Source organism: Hemitrygon akajei, chromosome 4, assembly GCF_048418815.1.
Source record: "Hemitrygon akajei chromosome 4, sHemAka1.3, whole genome shotgun sequence".
NCBI classification, from domain to species: domain Eukaryota; kingdom Metazoa; phylum Chordata; class Chondrichthyes; order Myliobatiformes; family Dasyatidae; genus Hemitrygon; species Hemitrygon akajei.
This window is the reverse complement of record NC_133127.1, coordinates 109,063,741-109,080,141: the sequence shown is the minus strand read 5'-3', so window position 1 is coordinate 109,080,141 and position 16,401 is coordinate 109,063,741. Positions and strand designations below refer to the sequence as shown.

General features: G+C 39.4%; 1 protein-coding gene across 2 annotated transcripts in view; it reads left to right on the top strand.

The window, feature by feature from the left end:
• Positions 1–797: 797 nt before the first annotated feature.
• nectin3b (nectin cell adhesion molecule 3b) overlaps positions 798–16,401 on the top strand; it is a 170,292-nt gene continuing 154,688 nt past the window's right edge. The window contains exon 1 of one of the 2 annotated variants that reach the window (XM_073043164.1): positions 798–1,252. In XM_073043164.1, the coding sequence (XP_072899265.1) occupies positions 1,195–1,252 (58 nt within the window). In that variant the 5' untranslated portion in view covers positions 798–1,194. The remainder of the gene's footprint in view (positions 1,253–16,401) is intronic. The other variant, XM_073043165.1, reaches the window with a different exon arrangement.

Sequence of the window (16,401 nt, the reverse complement as noted above, 5' to 3'; positions counted from 1 at the left end):
ATTTTCCTGAATTTTCCCTAATTCCCTAACTATAATTATTTCTGGAAAGTCACTTGTATCCTCTACAGTAAAGAAAGCTACCAAATAGTTGATCTCCTTTGTTTCACATGATCAATTTCCCTGGTTTACCTATTATAGAATTAGCTTCCTTTAAAAAAATCATTTTAAAATTTTTTTCCAATACAATAGGGTTAAGATGACTCCAAGCCCTTTCTTGGGAAGAGTCTGTGGGTGCTGGAAGTTTGGATTTCATTAGGTAGCCCATTATCTGCAAGCATGACCAAAATAGATTTTAGGGCTTCCTCCTGTGTCCAGTCAGCAACTCAAAGTGAATTGTGATTATGTTAAATATTTGCAGTTTTAAAAATGTATTACATGCAGAAAATCTTTAAACTTTCTAATATTTAAAGTAGATTTGAAATGTGTAGACAACTTTCATAAATCACAATAACTTATGTAAATAGTGAATTTATGAATAGCGGAATTGAGTTAATGTTGTTGATATAAACCATTTGCAATTATAAGAACTATTACAAGTCTTTATACCTTATCTCTAAGTTTTAACCTTTATTACAGATTTGAACAATGCACGATTTTGACGGACATTCTGCTTCCCGTTTGCAGTTGTTGATCGCGACACCTGCGCGACGTCCCTGTTAAGGTTGCTAATATTTTTCTAAACGAAGTAACAGTATACAGTATATAAGATATTCACAAGATGTTACTTTGACAAAGAGTGAATGCAATTGCTGAAAAAAATCACCAATCCTTTTAAAATGGTGTACTTTTAAGGTTGACTTTAATTTTCTCATTCCGAATAAGAGCATCTTTTAGTGATGACCTCGCAGAACTGTTCCTTTAATTAATGTGTACGGGGAGCGGTTATGGGAGGAACAATTTGTATCTTGATCGCAACTTGAACATCAGCCGCACATGAATTAACAAAATGTACTAAAGATGACCTGGACAGTGGGAGCAAAGAATTAACCCGGCGTTCCCGAGACTGCGGCGTGGGTGGGTGTGTCCGTTTGTGGAGTGGTGTTGCTAGCACCTCCCATCGCCGCCCTGTTGCAGCAGGCTGGGGCACGGAGGCAGCGGCGCCGGATCCCAGTCCAGTGGAGTCCAGTCCCGGCTCCGGCTCCAGTCCTCCTGTTCTCGCGCTGCCTCATTGCTCGGCGAGCTCAGTGGTCAAAGATGGCGGGGAGCGAGGTTCCGGCACCGTTATTGCTGTGGATGCTAGTCTTAGTGTCGGGTAAGGACACATTGGGGTCGTTATGCTTTAAAAATAATTATTTATACGCTTCCTTGTTTCGTTTATCGATTGCTTTGTTCGCTCGTTATCTCTGGCTGTCGAACTCGTAAGTAGAAGTTTGTCGGAGATTTCTCCCAAGCGTTGAAAGTCTGTGTTTCTGGAATCAAGTAAAAAAAATCCTTCAACTTTTACCCCCGACGCAATTTGGTTCACGGTTAGTTGAAATCGGTTCACACAGGAATGCCAATTGTAGTTGTTGAATTTCGAACAACTAACTTTTAAAGATGAGCGTGAAGAAAGATTTATGGAGTTTTGAGACGTTGGTGTCTTCGTGAGGCTGGGGGTTGGGGAAAACAGGTAATTGAACCCAGCCCAGTGTCATGTGACCACTTTTCCTTGTTAAAGAAAGGTAACCGCTTGTCAATTACTAGGCAACTAAATCTGGAATGAAGCACGCCCCAGGAAACTCGCAAACAATCCCTTTACTTCCTTAATATATGTGTTATTTTGGCATACATAAAATCTACCTAATGGCAGTATAGATGAGTGTTTCTGACAACACTGACCATAAAAATGAGGAGATATGTATATATAGCTGAATATCTAACTATTTAGCAGAATGTTCTTTTAGCATAGATATATAAATATAACATCTGAAGTAATTTGAGTTTCTTTGCCATTAGCAAGAACGTTTTTCATTACATTGTATGTGAAGTTTCAATTTTATGAGCTGTGCAATGTGATAATGAACAGATTTGTACAAAGTTCAGGATGGAGACTTCCTTTTAATGAGCAAAGATAAAGATAAGATTCAGTATTGGGACAATGGGTATATGTTGAAATCAAATTTACTTGTTTACTCTGTATATAGTCCTGTTTGATCTTTTTTATTTGATTAAAGTGCACAAGTGAGCAACTGCCTGTAGTACAACATGAACTGGATTGGTTTAAGTTTATTTGAAAAGGCCTTCGTATTTCTTCTTTTGCCCTGTTTGTGTTTAATATGTAATTAGTGCATGAAAGTATTCATATCCTTTCTAAATCTGTTTGGAAATGTGGCTGATTTTTAATAAAGAGGCACCATATTTTATATGAGGATGAAAAGCACTGTTGGTGACTTATTCAGCTAACTATCCAGGAACAGGGGGTTAAATAAAAATGAAGACATGATTTGTCATATTTTATACAGTGGATTCCAGTATTGGGACACTTCAGGACCAGTACATTTTGGCCCAATTAAATGGCTGCCCCAATTATTCCGAAGTTTTATGGAAATAAGTTAAAAGTGCAAAAGGAACAAACTACTGTTTAAATGAGTACCAAATTATGTATTTAATAAAATATAGAGTAAATTAGAATACTACCAATATTACTACAATAGAAACATAGAAAACCTACAACACAATATAGGCCCTTTGGCCCACAAAGTTGTGCCGAACATGTCCCTACCTTAGAAATTACTAGGCTTACCTATAGCCCTCTATTTTACTAAGCTCCATGTACCTATCTAAAAGCCTCTTAAAAGACCCTATTGTATCCACCTCCAGCACCGTTGCTGGCAGCCCATTCCATGCACTCACCACTCTCAGCGTAAAAAAACTTACCCCTGACATCTCCTCTGTACCTACTCCCCAGCACATTAAACCTGTGTCCTCTTGTGGCAACTATTTCAGCCCTAGGATAGCCTCTGACTATCCACACGATCAATTCCTCTCATTTTATACACCTCTATCAGGTCACCTCTCATCCTCTGTCGCTCCAAGGAGAAATAGACGAGTTCACTTAACCTATTCTCATAAGTCACGCTCCCCAGTCCAGGCAACATCCTTGTAAGTCTCCTCTGCACCCTTTCTATGGCTTCCACATCCTTCCTGTAGTGAGGCGACCAGAACTGAGCACAGTACTCCAAGTGAGGTCTGACCAGGGTCCTGTATAGTTGCAACAATCCCTCTTGGCTCCTAAATTAAATTCCATGATTGATGAAGGCCAATGCCTTCTTAACCATGGAGTCAACCTGCACAGCTGCTTTGAGTGTTCTATGGACTAGGACCCCAAGATCCCTCTGATTCTCCACACTGCCAAGAGTCTTACCATTAATACTATATTCTGCCATCATATTTGACCTACCAAAATGAACCACTTCATACTTACCTGGGTTGAACTCCATCTGCTACTTCTCAGACCAGTTTTGCATCCTATCAATGTCCCACTATAACCTCTGACAGACCTCCACATTATCCACAACACATCCAACCTTAGTGTCATCAGCAAACTTACTAACCCATCCCTCCACTTCCTCATCCTGGTCATTTATAAAAATCACAAAGAGTAAGGGCCCTGAGGTACTCCACTGGTGACCGACCTCCATGCAGAATATATAGAATCTCTCCATTGCTATTGTACTATAAAACTGTATGAATTCCTGATAGTTTTTTTGACAAAGGAATTCATTCTGTATATGCTGCCATGTGCTTTTAATTAACTGTAGATGAACAGTGCAGACACCGAGTGTATCTGATGGACTGCTTTTCTCCATAACTTCTGCAGGCTCCAGTCGGACTCCACCACCAGTACAGAGCTTTTGACAGTTGCACCCACCACATTTTCATTGTACCATTGAAGACATTTGTTAGTACCTTCAAATTCTTCGTAGTTTGTAACTTGCTGCAAGGAGGAATGGGTGAATCGTGCTCCATTATGTTGTGCAAAGCTAATAGAGACTTATACAAAAATACTGTAATAGCTGCAAGAAGTCATTCAACTAAGTACTGAACAAAAAGGGATGAATACTTTTGAACTGCTGACATTTCAGTTTTTGAATTTTTAGATTTTCATCCTTTACAATTTTACTTTTTTTGGGGTTCTACTGTGTGTGTGTGGGGGGGGAGATGAGCATGTAATTCATAAATAGAAAGTCTTTGATCATAAATTGATCAAAAATCCTAGGTTGTAATACTCATTGATGTGAACAAAGGGCTGGGGGCTGAATAGTTTTTCAAGGCACTGGGTATAACGGTGCATAATATTCCTATTTTGTATAGTTGTGAATGTTGCCGCTCTGCCACGTTACTTTAGCCCATTCGACAGGTTGGTGGTGATTTTTTTCATACACCTGTTGGTGATTTTTGGATTGATTGTTACTGACAGATTGTTTGGACAGTTGTTCTGAACAAACAGCTGTAAGGATCACTTGCATGCAGAAGACTTAAAATATTTGAGCTATGCAAGCTATCCCATTGTGATGCTTCAACTCTGAGGATTTTATTGATCTAGTTTTAATATTTCAAGTTTGCACTTTAAATGTAGTTGTATTTTCTCATGATCAAGGCAGTGCTGACAAGGTCAAGATTTAATTTCCTTATTTTCTTATGAGAATCTTTAATTGCTGCAGTTTTTATGCTGGCATGCTTTAAAAGTTCCATTGTTTTAGCTGAGTAATTACGAAAGGACAGCAAAGCAGTTCATGTAGAGATGATGTATGTGCAATTGGAATTCAGTCAGTGCTGTTACCTTATGCTAGCTTTAAATAGTAGAGTTTGTTGGAGGGATAGCAAACAAATCTTGGTGAGTTACTGAGAAGCATTTTATTGATGGGACCGGATGGATCATATGGCAATAAAGTAGGTTGCTTTGTTCTATAGAGGAGCTTGATTTGAGTTTATTTGTCCAGTGGAGAACAATTTCTACTATGTAGATGGTGGAAATATTTTGGAAGGCAGGAGCAAGATGCTCAGCTGTAGAGATCTATGGTGGCTTATCCGTAGATTAGCGTCATTTAAGATAGAGCTGTGAACCATCAAAGTTTACATAGTTCTGGGAGTAAGGAGGACTTTGAGGCCTTTCTGATGGGGTATGGAAGTGTATAGAGTCTGGAAATCCATAGTGAAAATGAGATGACCAGGGCTAGGGAACTTGAAGTCATTGAAAAGATCAAAAGCATTTCATTGGTGTAGGTAGGAAGGGACAAAACCAGGGGAGATAAAACAAGGTAGAGGTATCCATATACAAGTTCGGTGGAGCAGAAACAATGGGTCTATGTGGACAGGTAGGTTTATAGATCTTTGGAAGGGGGTAGAAATGCAAAGTGGAACTTTTAACTCTGAGGAGGTTGGTGGTGGTGGATGGAAGATCCCCAGAGTTCATAAGGTGCAGGTGACAATGGCTTGGTGCTCCTTAGTGGGGTCCTGTTCAAGAAGTAAGTAAAAGGTGGTGTCTGAGAGTTGTCGCCTGGCCTTATCAGGCCTCAAGGGTGGCGATATTTGATTACTTCTGGTATCATGTGCTAGTGACATCAGAAATTGAAAGATAAGCTAGATGAGTATGTGGCTGAAGAGCTGGTTTAGGGTATGGTTATTTAGGTTCTGGATTGTTGGGATCTCTGGAGGTAGGGGTGACCTGTACAAGGATGGCTTACCCTTGAGCTAGAGAGGGACCAATTACCTTGTAGGAAAATTTGCTAATGCTACATGGGGGATTTTGAACTAGAATCAGAATCTGGTTTACTATCACTGGCATATGTCATGAAATTTGTTAACTTTGCAGCAGCAGGACAATGCAATACATGATCAGTATAAAAAAAAATCTGAATTGCAGCAAATATATGTATGTTAAATAGTTAAGTTAAACTAAGTAGTGCAAAACCAGAAATAAATTAGAAAAAAAGTGAGGTTGCGTTCATGGGTTCAATGTCCATTTAGAAATCAGTTAGCAGAGGGGAAGAAGCTGTTCCTGAATTAATAAGTGTGTGCCTTCAGGCTTCTGTATCTCCTTCCTGATGGTAACAATGAGAAGAGGGGCTGTCCTGGGTGGTGAGATGCGCCTTCCTGAGGCACACTTCTTGAAGAGGTCTTTGATATTACAGAGGCTAGATGATAGAGATGACTAATTTTACAATTTTCTGCAACTTACTTCAGTCTGCAGGGTTTGGGACTCTTAGTAGGAGTAAGTCATGGAATTAAAGAATTAGCCAGTGAGAGCAAGTTAGTAATCAGGATAGTTGGGAGGGAAAGGAATACTCAGTTGAACTGCATTTATCTGAATGCACAATGTTCAACAGGTAAGGTAGACACGCTCTGGACGTGGAGTGGCTCTGGGGATTGGGATGTTATATTTGTAACAGAAACATGGTTGTGAGAAAGGCAGGACTGGTAAGTCGGGTACAGATGCTATAGTGATACTAGGTTTGTGAACCCTGTAGAATTTTCTCTATTTCTGCATAAATATGACCTAAATGTGATCAGATCTTCACCCAAGTCCTAAAACTAGATAAAGAGAACTCTATTAAATAAATAACACAAAAATATTATTCTTGTTCATTTATTTATTGAGATAAATTGTCCAATATTACATGTATTTGTTGGAAGAAGTATGAATCTTTGTTTTCAGTAACTGGTGTGACCCTTTTGTATGGCAATAACTTCAACCAAACAATTCTGATAACTGTTGATCAGTCCTGAACATGAGCTTGGAGGATCTTCAGGCCATTCCTCCTTACAAAAATGCTTCAATTCTGGGTTGTTGGTTGTTCCTTGCATGAACTGCTTCCATAACATTTCTACAGGATTAAGGTCAGGACTTCGACTTGTCCATTCCAAAACACAAATTTTCTTCTTTTTGAACCATTCTGTGTTGATTTACTCTTGTCTTTCGGATCATTGTCTTGTTACATTATCCAGTTTCTAATAAGCTTCAGGTGATAAACTGCTACCCTGACATTCTCCTGTAAAATGTCGTAATACAATTTTGAATTCATTGTTCCCTTAATTGCAAGCTGTCCAAGCCCTGAGGCAGCAAAGCAGCCCCAAACCATGATGCTCCTTCTACCATGCTTCGCAGTTGGGATGAGATTTTGGTGTTGGTGTGCAGTGCCCTTTTCCCTCCAAACATAGCAATGTGGATTTCTGTCAAAAGTTCAACTTTTGTCTCATCTGTCCACAGAACATGATCTCAGAAGTGTTGTAGAGCATCAAGGTGGTCTTATGCAAACTTGAGACATGCAGCAATGTTTTTTTGAGAGCAGTGGTTTCCTTGTGGTGTCCTTCGATGAACACTATTCTTGTAAAGTGTTTTTATAATAGTGGACACATGAACAGAGATTTTAGCAAGTTCTAGAGATTTCTACATGTTTGTTGCTGTTACATAGAACATAGAAAGCCTACAGCACAATATAGACCCTACGGCCCACAAAATTGTGCGGAACATGTCCCTACCTTAGAAATTACTAGGCTTACCCATAGCCCTCTATTTTTCTAAGCTCCTTGTACCTATCCAAAAGTCTCTTAAAAGACCCTATCGTACCTGCTTCCACCACCGTTGCTGGCAGCCCATTCCACGCACTTGGGTTCTTTTTCACTTCCTTCAGCCTTGCATGTTGTGCTCTTAGTGTGATCTTTGCAGGATGCCCACTGGAGAGTGTCAACAGTACTGAATTTCTTCCATTTGAAGGCAATTTCTGTTACTGTGGACTGATGAACTCAGGCCTAGCAATGCTCTTGTAGCTTTTTCCAGCTTCATGCATTTCTACAGTTCTTCTTCTAAGGTCCTCTGAAAGTTGTTTTGATTGAGGCATGGTGCACATAAACAGGTCTTTCTTGAGAAGATCAGGCTCTGTCGGTAACCTGACTTTGTGTGTTTTTTATAGATTAGGGCACCTCTACAACCCACACCTCCAATCTCATCTCATTGATTGGAATACCTGACCCCAAATAGCTATTGTAGAAGGTATTATGCCAGAGGTTCACATTTTTTCCAACAAATACATGTAATGTTGGACCATTTTTCTCAATAAATAAATGAACAAGTATAATGTTTTTTGTGATATTTATTTAATTATGTTCTCTTTATCCAGTTTTAGGACTTAGGTGGTGATCTGATCACACTTTAGGCCATATTTATGTCGAAATAGAGAAAGTTCTACAGGGTTCACAAACTTCCTAGCACGTCTAGTATATTATGCTTAGTGACAACATTCTTTGGGGATTGTCCACTGAATTAGTAAATTGGTTAATTATCGTCATGTTCTGAGATATAGTGGTAGAAGGGAAAATAATAACAAAATGCAGAATGGAGTTACCAAGAAAGAACAGTTCAGGGAGACACTAAGGTGCAAAGCCGTTATGAGGTAGATTGTGAGGTCAGGAGTCCATCTTATCATGTTTAGGGACCATTTAGTAGTCGCATGTCAATCGGGTAGTGGCCTGGTGGTAAATGTGTTAAGGTATCTTTATTTTCTGCAATATATAATGAGCTAGAAGAGAGAATGTTGTGGATGGGAGATGTAATTGATTATTTTTTTACAGGGTCAGTGAGGTAATATGTGTGAACTTAGAAACAAGAGGATCATTCTAGTGGGGCTGTATTATACATCAGCTATTAGTGGGAACTTGAACAGGTGCTCAGTGTTGTGAAAATAATATGTGTTTTAGTGGAAGATTTTAATTTCCCTGGTATTGCCTAAGCTACCTAAGCTACACAATATCTTAGGGACTGGGCAGGGTGAAATGTATCCTGGTAAGTTTCCTGAATCATGAGTCCTATATGGAATGGTGCAATACTGGACCTCTTGAGGAATAAAGCAGGGCACGTTTCTAAAGTGGCAGTTAGAGAGTTCTTTGGCTCTAGGGATAGTTTTAAGACAGTGATGTAAATGGATAGGAGAGGCCAACAGATTAGGGACCTAAACTAGAGCAGAGCTAATTTTGGGGGTGTTGGGTAAAATTTAACAGAGCCTCTTTGAAAGGAAAGGTTTGAATGGGAAATTGGAGGCTTTTAAGAGTGTAATATCAAGGTTAAGAGGTTTTCTAGCAATATTGAGAGTAAAAGGGTGTCAAGGGAGAGAGGAAGTCTTAGAGGTTTATAGAGCCACCAATCCCTTTAGCCACATGAGATGGATGGAATTTTTAACTAATTTTTCTCTTGGATTTCACTTGGGGGGGGGGGGGGGAGTCAAGGTTAATAAGAGATAAGGGAAACAAGTGGAGATGTTTTGGAGAGCATTCTTACTACCGGGAAGGAGGTAATTGCAACCGTATATCACACATAATGAAGTGCTTTGAGAGGTTGGTTATGGTGTGAATCAACTCTTGCCTCTGAGATGACCAGGATACATTCCAGTTTGACTACTGCCTCAACAGATCGTCAACCGATATGAGCCAAAGCTTCAGTTTCTCCAGTCTAATGGCCACTCAGCTTAAACATCAGAGTACAAATATGCCAGTCGGCATTGGGGGTGAACTGTGGGGCCCAGCAAATAATTCCAATCATAAGGAATGTGTGCCAGAGTTTTTTTACTTGGGTAGTTTGGCTAGTCACCGACTATTCTAACGAACTTCAAAGTAACCTGATTTGTTGCATTATGATTTGGTATGGCGATTCAAATGCACAGGAACCTCTGAAGCTACAGAAAGTAGTGTACTGTGTCCAATACATCATGGGCTCATACGGTATCTTTCCACCATTAGAATCTACAGAAGTGCTGCTGCAATAAGGCACCATCCATTATCAAAGATCCCCAACATCCAGGCCATGCCATTCTTTTGAGTTACCAGCAAGTAGGCAGTACTTAAGTCTAAACGCTCACACCACTAGATTCAAGAACACTTACTTCCCTTGTACCATTTAATTGCTGTTCAGCAACACTATGCACAAAAAATAACTTTGTTTTTGTTCTAGTTGCATTATTTCTTGTGAAAATTGGGTATAAATTGTGATTAATTTGTTTTTCCTTGTGAATGCTGCTGATATGGTGCTTTGTCCCTGAAATTCTGTGATGTTTTGCAATTGTGTATACATCTATGTCAGTAAACTTGACTTTGACATTTAGGTGGCTAAATCTGCAGATCCTGCCTTAGTGCATCCTTGAACTATGTTGGAGGCTAGAGAATTGTGGAGGCTGTTTTGGAGATATTTGTTTCATCGTTAGCCAATAGTGAAATTCTGAAGACAGGAAGGTGGCTAATGTCTGTTGGTTAAGAAGCATTGCTAATGAACTAGTTAAAGGTTTGTCATGTTGCATTAGTGGTGGGGAAGTTGCTGGAGGGAATACACCCTATCCTCGTTATGTGTCTTCAGACAATGCAGATTCACAGGAATGCGAGGAACCTATTTCTACCAATGTCTCCTTATATGCATCCAAAACTCACAGTTATGCGAGAAGCACTGCTTTCCCGCCAATACAAGTCAGGTGCGCGCGCCTCACAATCTGACTTATGCCAGTCTTGCATTGGTTTTGGCAAGGTGTGGCTATGCGATCTTGCGCTCTTAAGCTCTTAAACTTTTGTTGGTTTTACCTATGGTGCAGTGATTTTGTGCTTGAAATATTTAACTATGCCTCCTAAGCATCCAATGTCATGTCCTGGGCCATCAGTTGAGTGGCAGAGAACCGCTTTAACACTTGAAAAAAGTTGAAAATTATGAACAGTGTGGCATCAGGTGAAGGTAACACAGCTCTGGGACGCTACTGCTGGGAACAGAATCTTGCCTTTAAACACTTGGACAGCATTAATCCTAAAAGTGCGTTTCCTGCCGCCTAACACAACATCGCTAATTCAACCACTCAACCAAGGTGTGATCCACATTCAAGGCGAATTTTTTTTGTATGGCAAACTAACTCTGAGATGCGACAGACGATTTTGAAAATCCTGGGAGTTTACCAACGGTGAGGGAATGGTGGAAGTCGGAACACTTGGCACAAATGACGATGGACATAGACCCAAGTTTAGAACGGAGTCAGCATTTTAGTCATTCCCTGCTGTCAGCCCTTCTTCCCTACAAGCAAATTTATGCTGAAAAACAAAATGCTGCCAAGCAAACAACCCTTACCACTTTCTTCAAACCAGTGTCACCACTTGCTGCCGGCAGTTCTAAGAGTTCTATGAGTCTTCCTTCACCCCTTGCTGTGCTTGATATGATCCTGATGACGATCCACCTTATCCATGTAAAGCTGCCCAACACCACAACAATCACTCATCTCCCGGAGTGAACACACCTGCAACTGTTGGTGAGTACTGTACACCCTAGTATGTTGACTTCCTATGATTTATTACATTGAATATTACCTTAAATTGATTAAATATAATACGAATGTTGCCTTGTGGTATTGCTTTTGTGTCGTATTGGTATGAAAATGTGAATAAATTACAGATAAAGCATATTTAGGAAGCCCTCTGGAACGCATCCCTATTTTCTCCACTTAAATAATTATTCACATTATACGCCAACTGCGAGGAACGTATCCCCCATATATAACGAGGATAGAGTGTACTGTGGGTTTGGATAAAGTCTGATCAGGCTTCAGCTTGGGTCTGTGTTTTTAAGTCTTTGAAGAGGTAACAAAAGGGTAGATCAGGGTAGCACTGTGCATGTTTTTTGTTTGGATTTTAGCAAGGCCTGTAAGCTTCTGCATGGTAGGCTGATCAGGAGAGTTGGGTTTCATGGAATCCAGGGAGAGCTCGTTCAGTGGTTTTCAAAATTAGTTAAGAGGTAGAAACCTGAGGGTGCTGGATGAAGGTTGTTTCTGGAATTGGAGGCTGGCAGCTTGTGGTTTGCCACAGATAAGTGTTGTGATCCCTGTTGTTCCTTGTTTATATACATGCATTCACATCCACATTATGAGGCGTAATCAGTAAATATATGGATGACATGAAATTAGGAGATGTTAATAGGAAAGATTATCATCGATTGCAGGGGGATCCTGATCATTTAGGATCCAAATGGATTTCAATGTAGGTGAATGTGAGCTGGTACATTTTGAAAGTCAAACCAGTAAAAGGCTTTGGTGGGTATAATGGAACAGAGTGACTTAGTGCAAGCTGATGGATAGTCTAAAAATGGTAGACAGGCTGGTGAAAAAGGCATTTGGCATGCTGGCCTCATCAGTCAGTGCATTGAGTATTGAAGTTGTGACATTATATTGCGGTTGTATAAATCATTGAGGACACTCCTGGGTATTCTTCTTTTATATTTGTGCAGTTTGTTGTCTTTGCTGTGTTGGTTTTGCATTTGTTCTATTGTATCTTTGTATTTGCTGTGAATTCCTGCAAGAAAATGAACCTCTGGGTAGTTTATAATGACATGTATGTACTTTGATAATTTACTTCGAATGTTGTATGGCAGAATGGATTACCGTAGATTCCGGATTTTAAGCCGCTACTTTTTTCCCACATTTTGAACAGCTTTGAACTTTGCGGCCTTTAAAACGGAGCGGCTAATACATGATTTTTTTCATGCCGCCTCGTAAACATTTTGCCTCATAACAGTAGACCAATAAAATTGATGAGTAGTTCACAGAGGTCCAATGAAATTGTACGATAAATCAAGCGCACTTTCACAATTAAATTATTGTAAATCAGTCATTGGTACTCACCCTCATCAACATGGAAAACACTCGAAGAAAAGCATTGTGCTGCCTTTATGGCAGTTACTTAGTTTATAATATTTTCGCTTAGTAATTCATTTTCTAGTTAAAGTTAGAAGAGTTTTAACTATATTTGTTTTCTGTACTACATCGTGGGATGCTATGATGTCACACCCGGTTTCGCCGCGTCTTGTGGGATACCGGTTTGCGATAAACGGGAAGGCGGGGGCGAGCGGCATTGGATCTGAGCGAACGCTGCTTTTAAGTTAAAGGCAATCAATAACTTTTCCTGGTAGGCTGCAGTATATATATTTTTTACCAGTCGTTAGGAGATATTGGAATGTTGTTCAGTAAAAAAGTATACGCAACGTATATTTAAAAGTAGCCGCGTTACAGGCACGGTTCGAAAAAAAGCATTTGCAATATGTATTTGTTTATGTTACCATATGGATTTAATTAAAAGTTAAAAAATCCTCACGTGTAATATCTTTCTGTGTAAATATCTCATATTACAACGTGGGACACCTGCGGCCGAAAATCCGGTGCGGCCTAAAATCCGGTGCGGCCTTTACAAGTAAAAAATTGATTTTATTTCTAAAATTAGAGCCAGCGGCTTTTAATCAGGTGCGCTCTGTAGTCCGGAATCTACGGTAGTTCAGTTAGACATCATTAGCTTAATTAGTTTGGCACAGCATCACAGACCAAAGGGCCTGTTTCTGTAGTGTCCTGTCCCTTGTTCTAGTTTCTCATTTGTAATATTTCTATAGTTGAAATTATTTTTATTAAAACAGGAGGAGTTTTGTGATAATAATATAGACCTAGAGTAAAGGAAAGGGCCCTTTGATCCATGTTTAAGTGCTTATTAAGATACTTAAAAGTTGTTACATGCCTTCCCAAGTTCTTGGGCAGTATGTTTCAGCTTGCATTTGTCTTTTGGTGGTGGTGGTGGGGGGGGGGGGGGGGGTGGGTGGGGAGGAACCCTCTACATCGCTTATTACCTTTACCTTAAATTTATGCTCTTTATAGGGAAAAGTTTCTCAATGTCCACCTTTTAATGCTGCTCATAACTTTGCAAGTCTCTATCATGCCCCACCCACACCTCGGACACTGCTGCAACAACCAAGGGAAGCAAACCCACCTACCCCATCTCTCCTTGTGATTGGAGCATTCAGTTCCAAGCAATAGCATTGTAACTTTCATTGTCACGCTCTCCAGTGATATTACAACCTTCCTATAGCATAGTGGCCAAAAATTCACACAGTGCTCTAGCTGTGATCTAACCAAAGTTTTATAAAGTTGTACTTGATTTCTTTGCCCTGGCTGATGAAGGCCAGCATCTCATTTGCTTTCTTCATCACCTTATCTATTTCTGCTGTCACTTTAGAGACCCATAGATTTATAAACCTGTTCGTCAGTACTTCCTAAAGCCCTACCATGCATAATACACGTCAATCCTTAATAAACTTATGAAAAAGCATTACCAGTTATCTGGACTAAATTATACCTGATGTTGTAGCACTTGACTTAAAAGCTAGTTAGGATCAACATGCAATCTAAGATTATCGTGCTCAATGTCAATACCATCATCACTTTTGTGTCATTTGTGAACAAATCAAACTTTGTATATTCATTTTAAATTTGTGCATACAGTTTTAAAAAAACACTGTAAAAAAAAAACAACACCAGGACTGGTGATCACAAAAGCAGCTCTACACCATTATTTCTTTCTCCAATTAACATGCCAGCTCTGGATCCGTCTTTCCTTGGTATCCCATGCACTATTCCCTATAAACTGTATGGCCGTGCAGTAACTGAAATGCTCTTGCACATAGCCATTGTTGCCGCACAGCTGGAGGTTTCTTTTATATAATGCTAATATAATTTTGAAATCTGTGCTAATATAATTGTGAAATGCTCTGTAATTTTATTAATCCTTACATCTTCTAAATAATAAATGTACCACAATCTTAACTTTGAAATGTTTTAAAGCCTCATCATATTTACATTGTCAGTGTTTCAAGCTACAACACTGTTACAAATTGTAACAATAAAAACAGAATGGAAGTCAGTAACTCATTGTTAATAGACCACCAGCCGACAGATTGTCAAAACCATCTAGTCAAAACATTTACTTTTGCCTTTTTGCCTGTCAGTTGTTTTGACTGCCGGATGTTGTTTATTTGTGTTGTGAGTTGTTATTTGTGTTTGGTGTGCTAATTAGAAAAAAATACATTTAAGTTCTGTGAAGTGTTCAGCCCTATAAAAAATTCCTGCTGCGGGTAATGGTTGGTCCATGCAGCTGTTTTTTTTAAAAAAAAGATTAGAGGGAACGTTGAACCAATGAGTCTAAATGTTGGGTCAGCCTTTCATGTTTATCCGTGTCAATTCCATGTGGAGTATGTCAACTGCACAACCCTAATCATTGTTTTTATTCAACCAAATTAGTTAGAAAATGATCTCCCACCAACAAAGGCATGCTGATTAACTTTAAACAGCCTTTTCCCTTTCCTATCCCTCAAATTTTTTTTTCCCAGTAATTTCCCAATCACTGACATTAGGCTTTTTGGCCTGTGATTATCTCTGCTGCTATTTTTGAATAAAAACTCCACATTTGCTGTCCTCTAGTCACCCAATAGTGAGATTTAGAGGTTTACAGGTTTAGAGATTTAAAGATTTACAACTTAAAAGGGAGATTACAAACTCTTGCAAGAAACAATGTTGCTATAGTAAAGTGATTTTAACTTTCCACATATCGACTGGGACTCCAGTAAGGTAAAAGGAATAGATGAGATGGTTTGTCAGAGTGTTCAGGAAAATTTATGTAATCAATACATAGAAGCCCCAGCGAGAGAGTGTGTGTGATACTTGATCTGCTGTTAGGGAATGAAACAGGACAGGTGACAGAAGTTTCTGTAGAGGAACATTTTGTGTACAGTGATCATAATGCCATGAGTTTCAAGATAATTATGGAAAAGGATGGGTCTGGTTCACAGGTTGGGATTCTAAATTGGAGAAAGACCAATTTTGATGGCATCAGAAAGGATCTGGCAAGTAGGTGCTCTCACTTACCAATTTCAAAAGTGAAATTTTAAGAGTACAAAGCTTGTTTGTGCCTCTCAGGATAAAATGTATAGGTATCATGTCTAGGATACATTGGTTTTCGAGAGATATTGAGGCCCTAGTTTAAAAAAAAGGAAGTGCACAGCAGGTAGGAACAAGTTTGGTAGTTGTGGAGTTTAAGAAATGCAAGAGAACACCTAAGAAAGAAGTCAGGAGGGCCAAAAGAAGGCATATAGTTGCCCTAGCAGACAAGGCAAATGAAAACCCCAAGGGATTTTGCAGATATGTTAAGAGCAAAGGTATTACAAGAGATAAAATTGGTCCTCTGGAAGATCAGAATGGTAATCTATGTGTGGAGCCAAAAGAGATGTGGGGAGATTTTAAATGTACTTTTTGCATCTGTATTTATGGGTACAGAGTCTATAGAGGTGAGGCAAAGCCACAGCGAGATGCAGATTACAGAGAAGGAGGTGTTTGCTGTCTTGATGTAAATTTGGGTGGATAAATCGCTAGGGCCTGACGAAGTGTTCTCTCCAGTCCTTGGAAAGGCAAGTGCAAAAGTTGCAGAGGCCCTAGCAGAGATATTTAAATCATAATTTTTGACAGGTGAGGTACAGGAGGACTGGAGGGTAGCTAATGTTGTTCTGCTGTTTAAGAAAGACTCTTAAAAAAAAAATATACCAGGAAATTATAGGCTGACATTAGTAGTAGGAAAGTTATTGGAAGGTATTCTTAG